Genomic DNA, 19,194 nt, shown 5'->3' with positions numbered 1-19,194 from the left:
ACCAACCAGAGTGCAAAGATAAATAGCGGAAAAAACTATCAACGCTCCAATCATATTGCGACTGAAACAATTTAGCACAGACTTTTCCAAGACAAGTAAAACGAACCCAATTAAAACACTGAGCCATATTTTAATAATGTAAAAAAAATATAATAATAACATAGCATGAATTTTTTTCACAACAAAGGTGATTCAAATAACTCGATATCTTACCAGCTATTGAAACCAATGTTGCAATTCCACAATCTATTTAAAAAAAAAATCTTCACAGATGCGATTGTATGCAGCGCAAACGGTATTACCTCACTAAATGGAAAATCCCGCATTACTTTATGCTTCACTTGCACAACACTGTTGAAATCGCGCGCGTGGCACCCGACAAATAAACAAGAGAACCGTCTCGTCGAATGTAATAAATGCGAATAACTGGTAGTAGCCCCATCCCATGGTCATCGTGATTGCGGTGTGCTGTGTGTATGTAAAGACTGTTGTACGCCATCTGTGGGTGTAACGTGTGCAGTGTGTCTCTCGGTACGTCAGCACGCGTTTCAATTATGTACCGACTGAGGAAGAGTGGAGAGAAGGATTAGCTGTGTGAGTCTGTTTGTCTAGTCACTCACGTTCACACCTATACACGTACGAGTCATTCTCACCACCCCCTGGGAGTAATTCCATTCAAGATTTGTTAGTGCACACGCACCAAACTTTGAACCAGAGCAGTGGTTGCCATCGTTACATGTGAATTTTATTGATACCAACGTTTTTAGACAAAAATATATGTTGGTACATATTTGCAAATCAACAACACTGCATGTCAACTTAATCGAAGTTACCGGAATTGAAAAGACCATTTCGAATAACATCAAATAATCTACGAAATTGTGTTGTTTAAAAAATATATAGACTTCACTAGTTTCTGTTAGGTCTCCCCTACACCATTACTGCCAAGCAGAATTCCCACTCCCAAGCGGGTAGCGTTAAGCTACTCCGCAAACATAATAAACTACTACTGAAGCGAGTAGCTGAAACAATTGCTTGGTGAACAGACGGTTCACGGTTCGCACCAACTTGTTCGCAAACGCAGCGCTCTTGTTTTGATTCAATACACTAACAGTATTGAATGCCATTCTCTGCTTGGTACGTACACCAACTGTGCCGCACACATCCATCAAAACCGTGCGATCACAGCTGAAGGTCTGTAGATACTGAGGCCAGCTTACACAGTAGATATTCGATGTTGCACTACCAATGACATTGCCATTTTTTTTTTGTTTTGCATTTTAAAGTTAATTGTACTCAATGGAAACGGTTGAAAAAAATGTCATAAAACTTTTTAAGAGCAAGAATTAAAGTTAAAGTTGAAACTTCTAATCTTCTAATCAATGTCGATTGTATTTTTTTCTGCGTTTTTACAGAAAGTTGAACACAGAATTCTGTTATTGAGTCTAGATAGTTTTTCAGCATATAAGCTTCCAAACGTCAATTCCAAATTTAAGAAGCAACAATTACACCTTCCTTTTCATTACTTTTTCAAAGACTCCTAGCTCGGGATCGTTTAGTTGAGAACTCAAAAACAGAAAGGTGATCGAGACGTTTGGCGTGAAATGTCATATACCAATAGCATCGTATCCTCACCGTAAACCGTTTGGTTGCGTCGCCTTCCCACGTGATCGTTGGTCGACTCTACAAATATGACAATTAAGAATAGTCATTGCGGTTTACTTTTCGAAAAAGGGGAAAACGGAATTGCAAAAGTATTCGCTGCGATTTGAAACCTTTTTTGAATCGGAAATTGGCCGAGAATTTTTTTTTCAACTTCGTATAGCTTCTGCGTTCACGTACAAAACTAAACTCACTTGATTTTCTCTGTCAAGCGGCATCTATTAATATTTACAAAATTTTTGCCAAATGATGAAAATTTCATAGAATTTCAATTTAGTTCGGAAAATCTTAAATGTGTCAAATAATGCCATATAGCATTATTAGGATGATTCTCATTAAAAGTAAAAAAATTATTACTACGTACAATTATAAATTTCCATTTGCTTAGGAGTAAACGAATTTTGCCCCAAACCGATCAGATATTGGCAGTACCCTCTCAGAATTTAATGGAACATTGTGGATGTGTACTAAAGTGCCAATCACTTGTATGGGAAAAAGTGACCAGAACATTAAGAAAAATCTCTATAAAAAATGTTCACCTGCCCGAAATAACACCCTGTGCAGAAATGGGGTGGCAAACACCTTAAATTTTTTGCCTGGTCTCGGTAACTTATTGCCGAGAACGGCACCACTGAATGCTCGGTTAAAAAAATAATGACAGCTGTCATATTTTTTCGTAAATCTCGGTTCACCCAACTGAAATTTCGGCACATAATATCCGAAATCTCGGTAGTAATATTTTGTGCCGAAATTTCAGTTGAACCGGGATATACGATAAAATGTGACAGCTGTCATTATTTTTTTAACCGAGCACTCAGTGGTGTCGTTCTCGGCAATAAGTTACCGAGACCCGGCAAAAAAATTTAAGTGTGCACAAAGTGATTGAAGTTTGGCCTTTAGAAATTCGAAAAATCACTCAAGATTTTTTTTTTTCAGATGATACCAGATCTCGAAGCTTCATACATTTTTACGCCATCGGGCAGCAAAACAAATTTCTTTGCGTTTCTTTACTCTCTTTGCTTTGCTTTGAACTTTTTGTATTGGGATTTTAAAAAATGCCTGGGTGTTGGCACCCTAGTGTGTACTGCCGCCTCTAGTAGACAATCCGAAGACAGTGTCAAAAACTGAACAGTCGAGAAAAACGCGATTGAAAGTGTTTCGATTCAAGAACACCGCTCAAAACGAGTTTTGCCCTAGGGGCCGTCCACATTCCACGTATATAGAACAATCGTCATTCAAGAACCCCCGTCCCTCTTATGGACACTGACAAAACTACCCCCGTTCGAAAACGTCAGTAAAAATGTGAACAAAAAATAACACTGATAAATTCAGATTCAGCCCAAAATCACCTAGAGCAGTGGTTCCCAACCGGGGGTCCGCGGCCGGCAAGGGAGCCGCGAGGCTCGTTTAGGGGGGGCGCGAAGCTCTTGGTAAATTTGACAAGTGATTAAAATTTCTTTCTAGATATCTCAATGAGAGCAGATTTTCAACTTTTTTACGTACTAGGACCAAGACGTGAAACAAATTAGACTTGCAAGTTCATATAAGACTGAAACACGCAACCTCGTATAGCAAAACTTGTATCTAAAGTTCTTTTGAGGGGTAGCGAAGCTCTCTGTGCTACACAAAGGGAGCCGCGGAGCTCTTTGTGTTTAGCAAAAGGGGCCGCGGAGCCAAAAAGGTTGGGAACTACTGACTTAGAGCAAAAAAGCCATAAATGAAAAGAATTTTATCAAAACTCAGCCTGAAAGGGCTGAGAAACACACCAAAAGATCAGAAAAGGGTGAAGTAGAAATTGATTCCAAATTTTGCTGTAATTGGTTCTGGAATTGGAAAAAAAAAATCAAAAATGATTTCGTACGTTCCAGTGATTTTTTGTTATTTGAGCGTCACAAAAAAGCCGAATCGAAAATTCATCCTAAATTACCCTCAAAAACTAATGTTCCTTGAAGGTAGAAGAAAAGAAATGAAATTTTTTGAAACGGTTCGAACCTGTTCTTGAACTTGAGCTTACGCGTTCGTTTCGCAGTTGCTCCTCCGTGATGGTTCTGGACTAGTGAAAAGGTACAAAGGACCAAGTATATGGCAACTTGGGATTAGCTTACGGTCCTTACGGTCGATAAGGTGATTAAGGATGTTGTGAGGAAGGGAGTGTAACAGTCGTTATTGTTGGAGACCGAGTTTATCTCTGCATCTCCACGAATGGGATGGAAAGGAAAAGTATGTGTCACCATGGTAAGTGACCACGCGCACCATGGTAAGTGACGTTGTGCGCGAAGTTAACTCATTACGATGACGAACGATGAGTATCTCTCTCGTCAAACACCGCGAACTTATGTGAGCGACGTGCCCGAATACCATCCATATATTCCATAGTCATTAAATTAATCGACCGAATGAAACCTACTCCGATTTGCGATGCGCTTTCATAAAAGAAACGCGCGAGCCATTTCCGGCTACATGATACTGCGTCGAAATGGAATGTTTTTGCAATTTTGTCACCTTTCTTGTCTAACGACATTGAAATGGTTTGAACCTAATTTTAACAAAAAAACAAGTTTAGTTAGTCCAAAAAATGGAAATTACTTTTGAAAGACAGTTGGAACCGAAAACCGAAAATAATAACAGAGCAATAAAATTTACATATCATCCACAAATGGAAGCCGACTGCTATTTCCAAAATGTTCATAAATATTATCAAACGCATTACAAATTTTAACTTCGGAAACCAGAATAATCCGAATTCAGCTGGAAATAATTTAAAGCATTTCAAATAACCAAAACCGTTCAAAAGAATAGAACAATTTAAATTTAACTGAAGCGCTCCTGAAAGCAATAGACTCCACAAGACAATGAGGTCTGGCTTTGCCCCCGTACCAAGTGCACCATGTACAAGAAGCTCATAAGATCGGTAGTCCTCTACGGACATCGGTAGACCTCTACGGGCACGAGACAATGCTCGAGAGGGAGTTGTAAGCAATAGCCGTTTTCGAACGTCGTGTAATTATTCGGCAAAGTATGTGAGGATGGCGTATGGAGGCGAAGAATGAATTACGAAGTGGTGCAACTCTATGGCGAGCCCAGTATTCAGAAAGTCGCTAAAGCTGGAAGGAAACACTGGGCGGGACATATTGTAAAAACGCCGAATAATAATTCCGCAAAAAGGTCGATACAAGACGTAGAGGCGCGCTTGGTGGTTGGACCAAGTGGAGCAAGATCTTGGAAATGTGGGACGCTCAAAAAACTGGCAATAAGCTGCCATGGACCGAGTACATTGGTGTAACATTGTGACGCAGGTGAAATCCTGAGGGGATTTTCAACAGGAAATTAAATAAGTAAGATGTAGCTTTAAACATCTAAAAACACTTCGAAAGGCCTGAAAGAAAAAAAAATCCGAGGTTGCGAAACGTCTCTAAAGGCTTAATAAAGCCAACACTGAAAAAAAAAAATGGTTTGAAAGGTTTTAATTAGACAAAAAAAAAAGTCAAAATAAAATATGATGAAAACAACGAAAGGGCTGAAAATGCCTCTTAGACACAAAAAAAAGAAAATAAAAATTCGTCCTAGAATATAAAAAAAATGAAAAACCTTTGCAAAAAAAACTACTAAAATGATACTGATTTTATCTAAAATATAGCTGACAATGGCTTTCAAACCAGAATATTCGGGGAATTTTTATTATACCTAGGCCACTGTAATTTTTGGCAGATTTCCATTTTTTTGGAAAAAATATTGTGTCCATTTGGACATTATTATTCTCCCTCCCGTGAGTATATGTAATAGTGTTGATATGTCACCGTTTGTGGCAGAACACACAATATAAATTCTGAATAAATATTAGTAAATAATTAATTCATCACAAAACTTCCCTCTATTAAAAAAAATCCCTCCCGTGAACAAGCATGGATATTTCCATACTCCATATTCGGTAGGGGGTTCGCCACACAAGGCAGAATCACGAAAGGCAGAAGCACGAAAGGCAGAATCATGAAAGGCAGAACTCTATGACCGTACACACAAGGCAGAATATTTCAAAAGGCAGAATTTCGAAGGGCACGAAAGGCAGAATCACTGGTAGCAAAACCTAACTCACGATAGCCAAATGCGTGATGACAAATTGGTGCGAATCCTGGTCACGGTATCAAAGCTGCAACTCTACCTTTATTATTTAATATTATTTGGTAACCAGACATAATAACTGGTCACAAGCAATGACCAGTTTTGATGGGAGGTGCAAATCAAGCCTAATTAGTAGATCAGAAACGCGCAAACTGGTTTCGCTCAGGTCCTAAAGAGTCTCACGGCATCGCGGAGAGTAATTTTTCGATGGTAGGTATAACTGACACTAGTCTCAACGGCTAGTTGATTATAATTAACATAAAACAATTCATGCGACGAAGACGCATAATCGAGGGCAAGGAACCGAGGCAGCACAAAGCCGCCGTGGTTTCCGCGGTCCGAGCCGGCCGCCGACCCGCCGTCGGAAGCGGCGGCCTCGTCATACAAACAACTGATCTACTGGTTTTCTAGGATTATTCAAACAGGTTTTCTTTCCTTTAGTTAACACTTTAGTTAACGCATACACTTGGACAATAGAGTCGGCCAAAGGCCGCGAGTGTGTATTGTTAAAAAGAAAAAAGACCATTTTTTGATTCTACCATTCGTGCTTTTTTTTATTCTGCCATTCGTTATTCTGCCTTATGAAATATTCTGCCTTTCGTAATTCTGCTTTTCGTGATTCTGCCTTTTGATTTTCTGCCATTCGTAGGAGACCCTCGGTAGGTTATCCGGGTACCCACTAAAATGAAATACTTCCAACTTTTTCAAATTCCAATTTTGGATCTTGACCCGTCAAACCCTGGGACCACATTTGATTCCTGTATATCCAGGTCTTCGGGACCATGTTACGGTGGGACAAATTAGTACATTTGTCAATGAAACCGAACAGCATTGGTATCAAATGAAATCACTTCAGGAGTTGATTTTTATTCATTTTGAGTCCATCTGATGAGTTGTCTCCGAAATGGCCGTTCCGGAGCAGATTCCCAATATGGTCCCAGCGATCCAGATTTACACGGGAACCATAATGGGACCATCGGTTATTTAGGTTCTGTATACTATGAAAAGACAGATTTTCCAACATTTAGAAAATCTATGTAAAGTTTGATTGTTTTTTTTTACCGAAGTAAGTCAACGCTTGTATGCTCGTTGTAGCACAAAGACTTTACTTTTAGTATACGGGGCATAAAAAGCCGTTGTTCCCCATGTGGTTCCCGTGAATCCGGATCGCCGAGACCATGTTCAAGATCGGGAATCTGCTTCGAAAAGGCTACTTCGGAGACAACTCATCAGATGAACTTCTTAAGTGATATCATGAATTTTTATATCAATGTTTTTCAGCGAATCAACAAACAACTATAAGTTAAAATTGGGGTTTCAAACCTACTACGGTTCACTAGACTTAATTGCAAATTTCACAAACAAAATTGGGTAGGCTTTGCTAGGATATTGACATAGAACTTAATTTTTAATGTCAAATTCGTTTTTGTAACGGTGCTAGCACCGATTTTGTAGCTACACTCAATTTCCATTTGTTTTACACGACATTTTGTTGGTGTTTTTGAAAATTTTTACCCAAATCTACACGATAATTATAAAAAAACGAATTTTAGTAAGCGCAAATTAATCTTCGAACCCTACCTGATCCTATCTTCAAAATATAAACTAAAATCAGAGCTTAAGTCGCCGGTTGGTTTCGAAAACTCGGATCCGTGCATACATAATTTCCAAACTTGCATTTACACGCAAATATACATATAAATACACAAACATTGGCAAAAAAACACTATTATTAGTTTGGCAAAACACAAAACTGGCATTCAACATTTACAAACCAACAAACTAATTCCACTGATTACACATTTCTTCTAACACATGGCTCTGCGAAGAGCTTTGAAAATGGTATTTTCATTTTGATTAGGCTATATAAGGAAGCGTTCAAACGTTCGAGAAAGATTTCTGATAGGTTCTTTCATATAAAAACGAAATATGTAGGTACTTTCATGTGAAAACGAAACATGCTAACAATAAAATTTAAAAAGTCATCAGTTTCCTAGATGAACATTTTCGAAATAATAGAGCCCAATCAATATCTATCTTATTACTATACCACCACAATGCTTAGACACTCGATTAGTTCCGCATTGGATAGTTAATGTTGGATTTCGAAGTCCCGTACAGACTACTAATACAGTGACTATAATATGCATACATACAAACACATTTGTATACCTGACTTAGTCGATTACAATAGAAAGTAGAAGAAATACTTAAGAAAAATGTTGAGATATTTACTAAGCTTTTCCGCTGGGGTTTCCCTGCAGTTCGACGATTTTAATTTACCTACTGTCATGTTGTCAGTAGACTTTTGTACACCATTTATGGTACTATGGATTTTTAGAGGAATCTTTTGAAAATAATTACGAACAACAACCATACTTTTGTTAAAAGTTATCTAATATAATTCAATAACAATTATAAAGTATGTATTAGCCCAGAGAACCAGTTTTAATCCCATCTTATGAGTAGATAACATTTGTAAACATCGCATAACCTCACATATGCGAAGGACTGAACGAAATCGATCTATAAAACCGATGGTTTGAATTGCAATAAACAAGGGCTAATTCAAGATGTACATTTGTTACAAACTTACCAAATTAAAGATTTCGTCGCTTAAATACACGTAGAAATATTTGGTTAAAGTCAGCAAGCGCACCAACGGAATATTTTTTCACAAAAATTTCCCAAACAAGATTGCGTGAACACGTCCAAAAATGGCGATTGCACTCTTTGCACCCGTTTTCATTTTCCACTGAAAGAAGGCTTTTTCTGCGAAAACGATACAACTCATTCAATCACTATCTTGTTAATTCAACCGCACTTCACGAATCACAAATTTTGAACTGCTGCATTCAACTATATTTCACTTGAGCAGTAAAAATATGGAAAATAGCCACAAAACTTGGTAACCCGTTCGCACTTCTAACCGTAGTCAATAAAATACAACGAATACAACGGAGTGGGAAAAGTTTAATTTTTTTCGTCTCGCACTTCACTTCTTTCAAATCGTTTGTTTCGCTTTGGCTTGACACGTTCACTGCTTCGTTACTGGCAGCAAGCGTACAAAGTACAGAGACTGCACACTACAGAGCAGACAAGCCACATCAAAACGGGTGTGTGCTGTATGATCAATCTCCGTTTTGGGGTCACATATGCTATAACGTTGAGTGTTTTGTCGGCTCTGTACTATACAGTTTGTGTTCAAACTTTTCTATCTGTTTCACTCGCACTTACATGTGCGACTCAGCGGCAGCAGCAACACGAATAGGGCTAGCATTAAATCAAGATGGCGTAGCGCTATAAAAGTTTGACAGTTCGAATGCCATAAAATGTTCGCTGTGCAACATACCATGTTGCCAGTATGGTAAGAATTGAATTTTTGTGTTTTTTCGTTTCTTGGGTTACAGATTACGACAGACGTCTTGCTGAAAAAAATTAAATGTACGCTCAAAGTTGTGGGATATAGAAAAAGCTCGTATTCCTTTTTCCTATTGAATGAAAGTAGGCTAATGTACATGATTATAGAGTTTTTTCATGTTTCAATATATTTTACAATTTATTCAAATCAAAATGTGTGTTATATCGATAACCTTGATGTATTATTTTATTAGACACATTATTTTTAATTTGTATTTCAGTTTAGTATTTTACCAATATACGATCAATTGGTTTGCGCTTAAGATCAGGTACGGTACAATCTTCGGCCGCATATCCTATGGGAAGCAGCACCAATAATTTTTCATTTGTCGGTCGACCGAGTAAGGATCTCAACGCAGGGCCACAATTCAATGGAGTGGTTACGAGTGAACTTAACCCAGCGGCCTGCAGTGCACAAAGCAGAATTCCAACTGCAATCGATGTTGAAATTTCGTTGTAATAATGTTGTTTTTTACTCCCATCCGCCTTGAAGCCATACGTTTGCTTGAAAATCAGAACCAAGCAGGGTGCGTCACTGAGGTACTGTTTCACGTGATTCGTTCGTAAGGGTTTCAAATCGGTGGTCCACTGTTTGGACATTCGCTGCTGGTAATTAACGAATTCTTCTGCCTCGATAATTTCACGTATTTGTTCCTTTATATTCTGATCAGAAACTAGGCAAAAAGTCCACGGTTCGGTGTGAGCACCACTAGGACTGCAACCTGCTGCATGTATGCATTTCTCAACGACAGTAGAATCGATTGGACGCGTGCTGAACGAACGGACACTTCGTCTGTCGTTGACAATTTCGTAAAAACGCGCGGCAGCTTTCCGAGGATCGGCGTCCAGGGTCACGGTAGCCCCCTTGAATGGAATATGTTCTTTTTCTTCTAACACTGGGATAGGATCGAACTCGTACAAATCAATTTCTGGTAATGGACAGAGATACAACAAATTATTAACATGTTTCATTTATTTTAGCTGGCAAAGCTATTTTAGAATATTTCAATAATTTTTCTTAGCATTTCAATATAATATAATAAACTTCATTTGAAAATTTCATTTCACCTCAAATTTTATCTTTCTTCAGAAATAACTTAAAAGCTGAAACTTAAACGGAGTTATTGTTGAAAAGTTTTCAAAAAGCAATATCTCAATGCTTTCAAATTTAATAATAATATTAACGACAACGGCAATGATTTTTCAAATAAAAGAGCTTTGCCGTGATCTGATTTAAAATACTTTTAATCTTGACAAAATTCAGGTGCGTGTTGTTGCTGTTTTTGATAAGACTATGTAGAATATAACAAGACAGCTAGCGTATCATGATAGATAAAATAGATAAAACTGCTTATCTGATATTATGTTCCTTATGAAGACACATTCTATCCACTATATTTTTTTTTTTTTTTTGAAAACCGAAACCGATATTTTTTAAATATTTTTTGATTAGTGAACGTTGTAATTAAGTATTAATGCTTCAATACGTAACATTTTTAGGTAATTGATCGGGAAACAATAAGCCTGCCGATCTGATCAGATAAGATTATTAGACTTTTTTCATCCAATATACTGAATTACATTAACTTGATAAATGCATAAGGTCACATGTCACTGAGTATGCACGTACATAAACCTTATGTCGATGTACAACAATAAAGAATTACAACTGGACCACTATTCCAAAACGTACACACTTACGATAATTTTTTGTATATGTATAGTAAACTTGAGCCGCACATATTGTAAATAAAAACATTATTCAAATTATTTTCATACCTCCAACATATTCGATGCCATCTATTTTTTGCTTCGATTCAACAACGGGAGCTACTTTCGTTTTTTTTGAACCATAAAGATGTTTGTCGTAGAGAAAAATAATTAAATAGCAAACCACTAATACCGGAAAAATATATTTCCAACAGTTTACTATTAGCGACGTGTCGAAACTGCGAATTATTTCGTCAACGAAACTCATTTTTGCAGAAATTACTGTTTTTACTACACAAACTGTTTACACTTTACACTAGCGCTGCATTAACGTAAATGCACAGCAAGTAGCCGCTAGATCTTAACAACTGGCGATCGCAAGTCGTGTGAAGGAGTTACACCTTCATATGCATACGTAGGTTCATTACATATCACGCTACAAATGGCACCAGTATTAGAGTCGTTTATATATTAATTGCAGTCTTGCTGCCTCTGCTGTTAGGGGATTTACTCAGTCGGTTTGTAATACCTACAAGAGTTATGAATGTACAGTGAACTTGTCCTATTTAGAAGATAAGACAATCGTACTCGATTCAGTCAAATGACCTCTGGGCAGACACATTAACATCATTTGCGCAAAAAAGGTTGTTTATTTTTGCTTATAGTTTATAGAGGTTTTCGGCGGAAAACATTGTTTTATGTAAACAATAAAAGGATTAATTTAAGCAATACATTAAATCTATGTACAACGGATTAAAATATATCAAACTCGCCGTGAGGGTGAGCAAGCTCTACGTCAATCTTCAACAACTTAGCTCTTACTAGACGTTCCTGCTTTCCTTCTGCTGCCAGCTGATCTGCCACTTCCACTTGAGCATTTTTTCCTACTGCTCTCTTTATTATCGGCTTCGTCTGTTTCCTCGTCGGAGCTTTTCAGTAGTTCCGCAAGATTGACACCAACGAGCTTATCCGATTTGGCTTGTGCTTGCGCTAGAAACAGTTCTTTTAGAAATTTCAGGTCCTTGGTTTGATGTTTGATTTTATCTTCTAAGACTTTATTTTTCACCCGCAGATCGTTCACCGTTTGTTGAGTTTCCTCGGTGCGTTGTTTGGATTTTACCCGACTTCGTTTGACTGCCTGCAACGAAGGTCGAAGAACATGAATAGTGCCGTATACAATAATACACGTACAGAGTACATTGACGTACCTGATTATTCCGATCCCGTTTCTTCCGGTACTCGTCATCGTCCTCATCCGTTGTGGGAGCTTTCCGCTTAGGAGGCATTTCGAAGTGATTTCTACTTGAGAACAATGATAAATATGCGAAAACACAATAATTTGAAAAATTGTGCAAGAATAGTAAATAATACACTTTGTTTTTGGAACACTAGGAAAATGGTATTGTCATCTGTCAAGAAGTTACCCAATGAGGTAGTGGGTATACGAATGAACAGAGCTTCACGAAACCAGACTTATACACTAAGAAAAATTTGCCAAGCAAACACGTAAAAACAACGTAAATTGACTAAACCTGAATGTTTTTACTGCCTTAGGTAAATAATACGCATAAAAATCGTTGAAACAAGTTTTGAAGTAGAATACTTCTCTCAGGAAGTTCGGCTACATAGGGATGTAAAATGAAAATCTAAAACCGAAAAAAGTTAAAAATATGTCCAATTTCAAATGCTAATAAATCAGTTAGTATTCGATGGATTTCCTTCGTTCTTGCAGCAGTAGATTGGAAAATCATCTAAGATTCATCCCAAATGAAGATGATTGTAATTTTATTATTCAAACTATTGTATTATTGAAAATAGTCAAGCCTTGTCAAAACGCAAAATTCGACCTCTGATTGGTCGTTACATGATTGCTTCCCAAGCACGGTCGACAGAATCATATACCTTGCAATTGAAAATATGCTGGTTGGCCTATATAAGAGCCTGTTTGCATTTATGCAATAATTGAATGAAAATTTCAATTGCAGCAATCGACCTTTTTCAAGGCTTCTAAATGTTTTTGGAAGAGGTGAGGAGAACTGAGGTTTTATGCTGCTGCAAATACACAGCAGTGTGATGTTTATTACGATTTGTTGATACTGTGCTTAACAAGCGGTATATACGAAACCAATCCGATTTCAAAATGACTGACACGCAAACAGCCGGGTTATCTTCCTTGTAAAAGTATTCTACTTCAAACTTGCGGTCGTGGCTTTGCACACAACCCTCCTGTGGTTTTTTTGTATTGATGTTGATGATTGGCATTTAATTTTATCTAATGATGACTTGAATTCAGGTACTTCAAAGTAAGTAAATCGCATTTACAAACACAGTGCAATAACGTAGGCGCGTCTAAGAACTGCACTGCTGTGAAACACATATCAGTCCCATCTGCATTTTCGCCAATTTCACGTTATGGCCACCTGCGGTTAGAATCGTCAATGCTTTTCAAAATAAATATGCAAAGCAATATAGTTTGTTCTGTAAAATTTGCAAAAAATATCAGGTCAGTTGTCCCATCTAAAAAGTAATTACATACCACTTCCATAAAGGATATTGTTAAAAATAACGTTTGTATTCAAAGTTTGAATGCTTTATTCTACAGCATTTTATTCTTCTTTGATAAACGTTAAGTAAAACTACACGAAAATCAAATTAAAAGTAGAAAATAGCCAGATCAAAACCGAGACAAGCTTCAACGGAGCTAACGGCATGCACGTAACAAGCACGTATCAGATCTTAGGAAGACATTTTGCCCAAGATTAAACACTATTATCACACTTTAAAAATCATTAACTCCCAGAAAAACAATCAACTTTGATAACTGTAAACAACAAAACAATTTAAAATAAGTTATAATAACCTAATCATATAGTGTAAATGATGCTCTTACAAGGAATTCTATTTTTGTCGCACATGTAATCAATTACATTTCTTGTCTCTTACGTTTTTTATCATAACGTAATTTTTAAATAACCCCAAGACCCATACATTTCAAATTCATTTATGCCACTACCGTATACACGCTCGTGAAAAGTAACACGGCGAATGAATTAGTTTTAATTCAATTTCATAAGTTGCATGGAAACGTCAAAAAATGAATACCGCATTTGGTGATTCTGTGTAATTTTTACACTGATTTTAGAATAATCTAGAATAACTCATTTTTGAATTTACCACTATAACTCAATTTTGAGTACTAAGCATGAAAAAACGACGCCATTATTTGACACGAGTGAAAAGGCGGCACCATGATTCAACATTTGTGCGCCATTATTTAGCCTTTGCGGCCGTGTTATCTGTTCTTGTGGCTGTTTGAGTGATTCCAAAAAATGAGAAAATCGCTGAGAAGGTGGTCACGGACATTTTAAAAAGCTTTAAGGTACACATATAAACTTTTACAGTTAGCGCTCAACCTCCGAGTAGAGCAGACGCGAATTTTTTGCGATACATCGGAAGTCGTGCACGAAGTTTATCTGAAATCTTTTTCCAAAGCTAAGAGCTCTGGCCACTACCGGCCCCAGCTGTTTTATTTTCACCCATACCGCGTAAACGCGAAGAGCTAAACAACCATGAGACGTCGCGAGAATACGTTCCGCATTGACTATGCTCATGTGCCACGAAAACCGTCATTCGAAGAATTACACGAGTTCGTCGATACAGTGCTAGAGTTAGAAAAAGATCAAGTTGTGCGAATCCAGCCCAGTCGTAGCTTACAATGTGCCTTCGTAAAGGTCAGTGAACTGTCGTTGGCCCAAAAGATAGTCGAAAAGCATGACAACAAACATGAAACGGAGATTGATGGTAAAACGTATAAGATACGCATTAGGATGGAGGACGGAGCAGTAGAAGTAAAATTGTTCGATCTATCTGAAGATGTGTCCGACGAATCAATTGCTGATTTTCTCCGCGCCTACGGAGAGGTACTCTCAATACGTGAGTTGATGTGGGACGAGAGGTTTACGTTTGGCGGAATCCCAAGCGGTGTACGGGAAGTGAAAATGATCGTGAAGGAGAATATACCATCCTACGTCGTCATCGACGGAGAGACAACTGCCTTGTCTTATTACGGCCAACAGCAGGCATGCAGGCACTGCAATGAGTTCGTTCACAGCGGAATATCCTGTGTCCAGAACAAAAAACTACTGGTCCAGAAGCTTGACTCTGATCAGTCATATGCAAACATCGTGAAGCAAACCAAACCGAAACAGCTCCGTACGTTGACGAGCAAACCAAAGCTTGCCAAGTCGAAGGTTAACAGCAACCTGGCAGGACCGAGCAATACAACCGTCTTTTCACAGCAAACAGTAAGCACTATCGAGATCAACGCAAGCAAGCCAGCACTCCAGTCACAGGCAGCGGCTTTACCCACTTCGCAAGAGCGAAACGAAGACTTTAAACTGCCATCGCAACCACCCCGTACCGACGAACCGAACCGAAAAGTTACGACTAGCGAACGAGATAGAGAGGGAGACGAAACTGATCGCTCTACAACCTCGTCAAGCAGCAGAACATCTCGTAGACGTCCACCGGGTAAAAAGCTACGACACGACGGAACCAACGATTCGCCGGGAGAAGACATTCTTTAATGGAACTCACGAGTTACAAAATTGCAACAATAAACATCAACACGATCACTAACGCTACAAAACTAAACGCTCTACGGACATTCGTACACTCACTAGAACTTGATATTGTTATGATGCAGGAGGTAGAAAACGAGCAACTGCACTTGCCCGGTTTCAACGTTATTTGCAATGTAGACAATGCTAGAAGGGGGACAGCGATCGCACTAAAGGAACACATACGATTCTCCCATGTTGAAAAGAGTATCGATGGGCGATTAATCGCACTGCGAATTGCGAACACGACACTGTGCAACATATATGCACCCTCAGGAACTACTTACCGCCAAGAACGCGAGCGCTTTTTCAACTACACGATCGCGTACTATCTACGACATCGTACAGAGAACGTAATACTTGCAGGCGATTTCAACTGTGTTATACGACAGTGTGACGCAACGGGTACAAACAACAGTCCGGCTCTCCATACAACCGTCCGACAGCTCTGTCTCCAAGATGTATGGGCTAAACTTCGCCCACAATCTGGTGGGTATACGTTCATAACTCACAACTCGATGTCACGACTAGACCGCATCTACGTTAGCCGGGAACTAACTCACCAGCTGCAGGATACTAACACACACATCGTTGCCTTCTCAGACCACAAAGCTGTTACCGTGCGTCTGTGTCTCCCAAATCTCGGCAGAGAGAGTGGCCGAGGGTTCTGGTCTCTCCGCTCGCACCTGCTGACTCCGGAAAATGTCGATGATTTCAGGATTAAATGGCAATACTGGACTCGCCAACGCCGACACTACACTTGTTGGATGTTATGGTGGTTACGGTATGCAAAACCGAAAATCAAACTTTTTTTCCGCCGGAAATCTACTCTGGCCTACAATGATTTCCACTGCGAATACCAATGGCGATATGAACAGCTACGAAGAGCTTACGACAGATATTACCGTGACCCAAGCTTGTTAACAACCATCAACCGACTAAAGGGTGAACTCCTAATGCAACAACGACAGTTCATGCAGATGTTTGTACGCAGCAACGAATCCTACGTAGCCGGTGAAGCGCTCTCCACCTTTCAACTCGGAGAAAGAAAAAGGAAACGAACAATCATCACACGATTACAAAACGAAAGAGGTGAAACTACCGATAACGCACAAGACATCGAGCATCAGTTGCTACAATATTATTCACAACTCTATGCAGATGAGAGAATCGGAGCAGAGCGGGATGACGACTTTGTCTGCAGAAGGATGATACCAGAGGCTGACGATGGTAATAATGCATGCATGAGGGAGATTACAACAGCTGAGATTTTTTCGGCAATAAAAACGAGCGCACCAAGAAAATCTCCGGGTAGCGACGGTTTGCCCAGAGAATTCTACATGAGCACCTTCGATGTCATCCACAGAGAGTTAAACTTGGTCATGAACGAAGCACTCGAGTCGCACTTCCCAGCCGAGTTCGTAGACGCAATAATTGTGTTGGTGAAAAAGAAGGGGAGTGAGAGTACCGTACGGTCGTACAGGCCGATCTCGCTTCTGAATTTCGACTACAAACTGCTATGCCGCATACTCAGGGAAAGACTAATAGCAATCGTTCAGACGCATAAGGTACTAGGCAAAGTACAAAAATGCGCCAATGCAGGGCACAACATTTACGAAGCCACGCTCTCAATTAAGGATCGCATTGCTCAAATGATAGCACACAAACAGAGAGGTAAGCTCATATCTTTCGACCTGGACCACGCGTTTGATCGGGTCAACCGACGTTATCTTTTCGACAACATGTGCGCACTCGGTTTCAATACGAGGATGGTAGGTTTACTCGCCCGTTTTGCAGAACTCTCATCTGCTCGGCTGCTTATCAACGGTCACATATCGACTCCGGTTTCAATCCAACGTTCGATCGCACAAGGGAACCCGTTGAGTTCACTACAATTTGCTATTTACCTCTTGCCACTGCTAAACCAGCTGGAGCGAGTTGGTGAGAATGACGTCATCGTTGCTTATGCGGACGACATTAGTATGATTGTCTCGTCTGCCGAAAAAATACAAGCCGCCTATAATCTCTTTGGTCGGTTTTCCGTCGTCTCAGGAGCGAGACTGAACATGGAAAAAACCACCTCCATTGACGTGGGGGACACTACTGGGGCACTAATCAACGTAGAGTGGCTACAGACTGAAGAGACGGTAAAAATACTTGGAGTAATCTACGCTAATTCAATTCGTACAATGATTAAACTAAACTGGGACGAATTAGTGATAAAATTTTCTAGAACGCTATTTTCACATGCGATAAGGTCGCTAACACTGCTGCAAAAGGTTGCATTCCTTAACACATTTGCTACTTCAAAGATTTGGTACATCTCATCTATCTTACCACCGACAAATATGCATGTTGCGAGACTGACCTCAGCGATGGGAAATTTTCTCTGGAGAGGCCTTCCCGCGCGTGTCCCAATAACACAGCTGTCACGTGACCATAAAGAAGGGGGGCTTAAACTACATCTGCCAGCGTTTAAAAGTAAAGCGCTGCTGATTAATCGACACCTCCGCGAGCTTGAATACATGCCTTTTTATAAAGCGTTCATTGAAGGCACCCCGCGACTACAACTACCGGTTAACTGTCCGTGTCTAAAACAAATACGGCAACATATCGCTTTGCTCCCGCCGATAGTCCTGCAAAATTTGTCCACCGACGGTATACACCGACACTTTGTAGAGGGAACTGAAAAACCGAAAGTGGAACGGGAGGACTTAACAACAAACTGGCGCCTAATTTGGTCCAACATTTTGCAAAACCGTTGTTTTACATCGCAACAAAAAACTACACTATTTCTGTTTGTAAACGGTAAAATAGAACACCGTCGCTTGATGCATATTATGCACCGTGTGGATAGCGAACAGTGTCTACACTGTCACACACCAATCGAAACGTTAGAGCATAAGCTAACGGAGTGCCCGCGGGTGATCAGCGCTTGGGCAACACTACAGCAGTTCATCGCAAGGTACTTACCTGGTCGTCGGAGAGTAACGTATCTAGATATCGAAAAACCAACAATGACGAGAACATCAAAAATGGTGAAAACTAAAATCCTGAAGCTGGTATCCATTTATATAGACTATATTATAAGTGAAAATAACGCAATAGATACAAATGATCTAAGGGCTACACTTGAAATGTATTTGTAAATAATAATTTAATAAACATGACTACATACTTAAAAAAAAAAAAAAAAATTCTAAGGAACCAAAAGTTTTCAGGTTGTTCGTGTCATCAGGAAATTTGTGGGAGAGTAAAGATCAAGTGATTATGCATCACAAAAAAAGAGCAAAATATACTTAAAAAATAAATATAATTAGACACCGTTCAGATAGAATGTAACCTAAGTTTTGTTTTGTTCTGACTGTTACTGGCACAAACCTCCCTTTCTACTAGCGAACCTATACATTAGAGAAATGACAAGACACTCACCGTTAAGGCAACTGTCAACATCAAAACGGGCGAGTTGTATCATTTTGCATTGCCGTTATCCGTTTTGATGTTGACAGTTGCCTTAACGGTGAGTGTCTTGTCATTTCTCTTATGTATAGGTTCGCTACTTTCTACGCTAACATCACATTTAAAACTGAGTGGTTTTCCATTCTTAAACTGAGTACTTTTAAATTCTGAAAATGGTTAGTCCTAAATTCAAAATGAATATTTT

At 39.1% G+C, this 19,194-nt stretch overlaps 2 protein-coding genes across 5 annotated transcripts in view; both read right to left on the bottom strand.

Moving 5' to 3' along the window:
• Nucleotides 1-8,743, bottom strand: part of LOC129721909 (ribosomal protein S6 kinase alpha-5) — a 47,266-nt gene extending 38,523 nt beyond the window's left edge. Inside the window, exon 1 of one of the 3 annotated variants that reach the window (XM_055675020.1) lies at nt 8,378-8,743. The gene's annotated coding sequence lies outside the window, so the exon portion shown is untranslated. Of the gene's footprint in view, nt 1-213; nt 452-8,377 lie in introns of those variants that run through there. The other 2 variants (XM_055675021.1, XM_055675022.1) reach the window with 2 other exon arrangements.
• A 560-nt stretch (nt 8,744-9,303) lies between these two features.
• On the bottom strand, nt 9,304-12,321 carry LOC129721914 (iodotyrosine deiodinase). 2 transcript variants are annotated; one of them, XM_055675028.1, is made up of 3 exons: nt 12,120-12,321; nt 11,734-12,049; nt 9,304-10,130 (listed from the first exon to the last, which is right to left on the bottom strand). In XM_055675028.1, exons 1-3 carry the CDS (start codon nt 12,195-12,197, stop codon nt 9,424-9,426), a joined length of 1,101 nt encoding a protein of 366 aa, XP_055531003.1. In that variant the 5' UTR covers nt 12,198-12,321; the 3' UTR covers nt 9,304-9,423. The 2 variants fall into 2 exon arrangements, with proteins under 2 accessions (XP_055531003.1, XP_055531004.1); XM_055675029.1 differs by lacking the exons at nt 11,734-12,049; nt 12,120-12,321 and adding exons at nt 10,981-11,440; nt 11,500-11,727.
• Between the last annotated feature and the right edge of the window lie 6,873 nt (nt 12,322-19,194).

Source organism: Wyeomyia smithii, chromosome 2 (genome assembly GCF_029784165.1).
Source record: "Wyeomyia smithii strain HCP4-BCI-WySm-NY-G18 chromosome 2, ASM2978416v1, whole genome shotgun sequence".
NCBI lineage: Eukaryota > Metazoa > Arthropoda > Insecta > Diptera > Culicidae > Wyeomyia > Wyeomyia smithii.
The sequence above is the reverse complement of the archived record's forward strand: the minus strand, read 5'-3'. Positions and strand labels throughout refer to the sequence as shown.

Excerpts from the sequence above, each read along its gene's own strand:
- LOC129721914 (XM_055675028.1), bottom strand. The coding sequence starts at position 12,197 with ATGCCTCCTAAGCGGAAAGCTCCCACAACGGATGAGGACGATGACGAG. Across the intron at positions 12,050-12,119 it reads AACGGGATCGGAATAATCAG|GCAGTCAAACGAAGTCGGGT; the intron begins GTACGTCAATGT and ends CCTTCGTTGCAG. Across the intron at positions 10,131-11,733 it reads AAGGAAAGCAGGAACGTCTA|AAATTGATTTGTACGAGTTC; the intron begins GTAAGAGCTAAG and ends GTCCATTACCAG.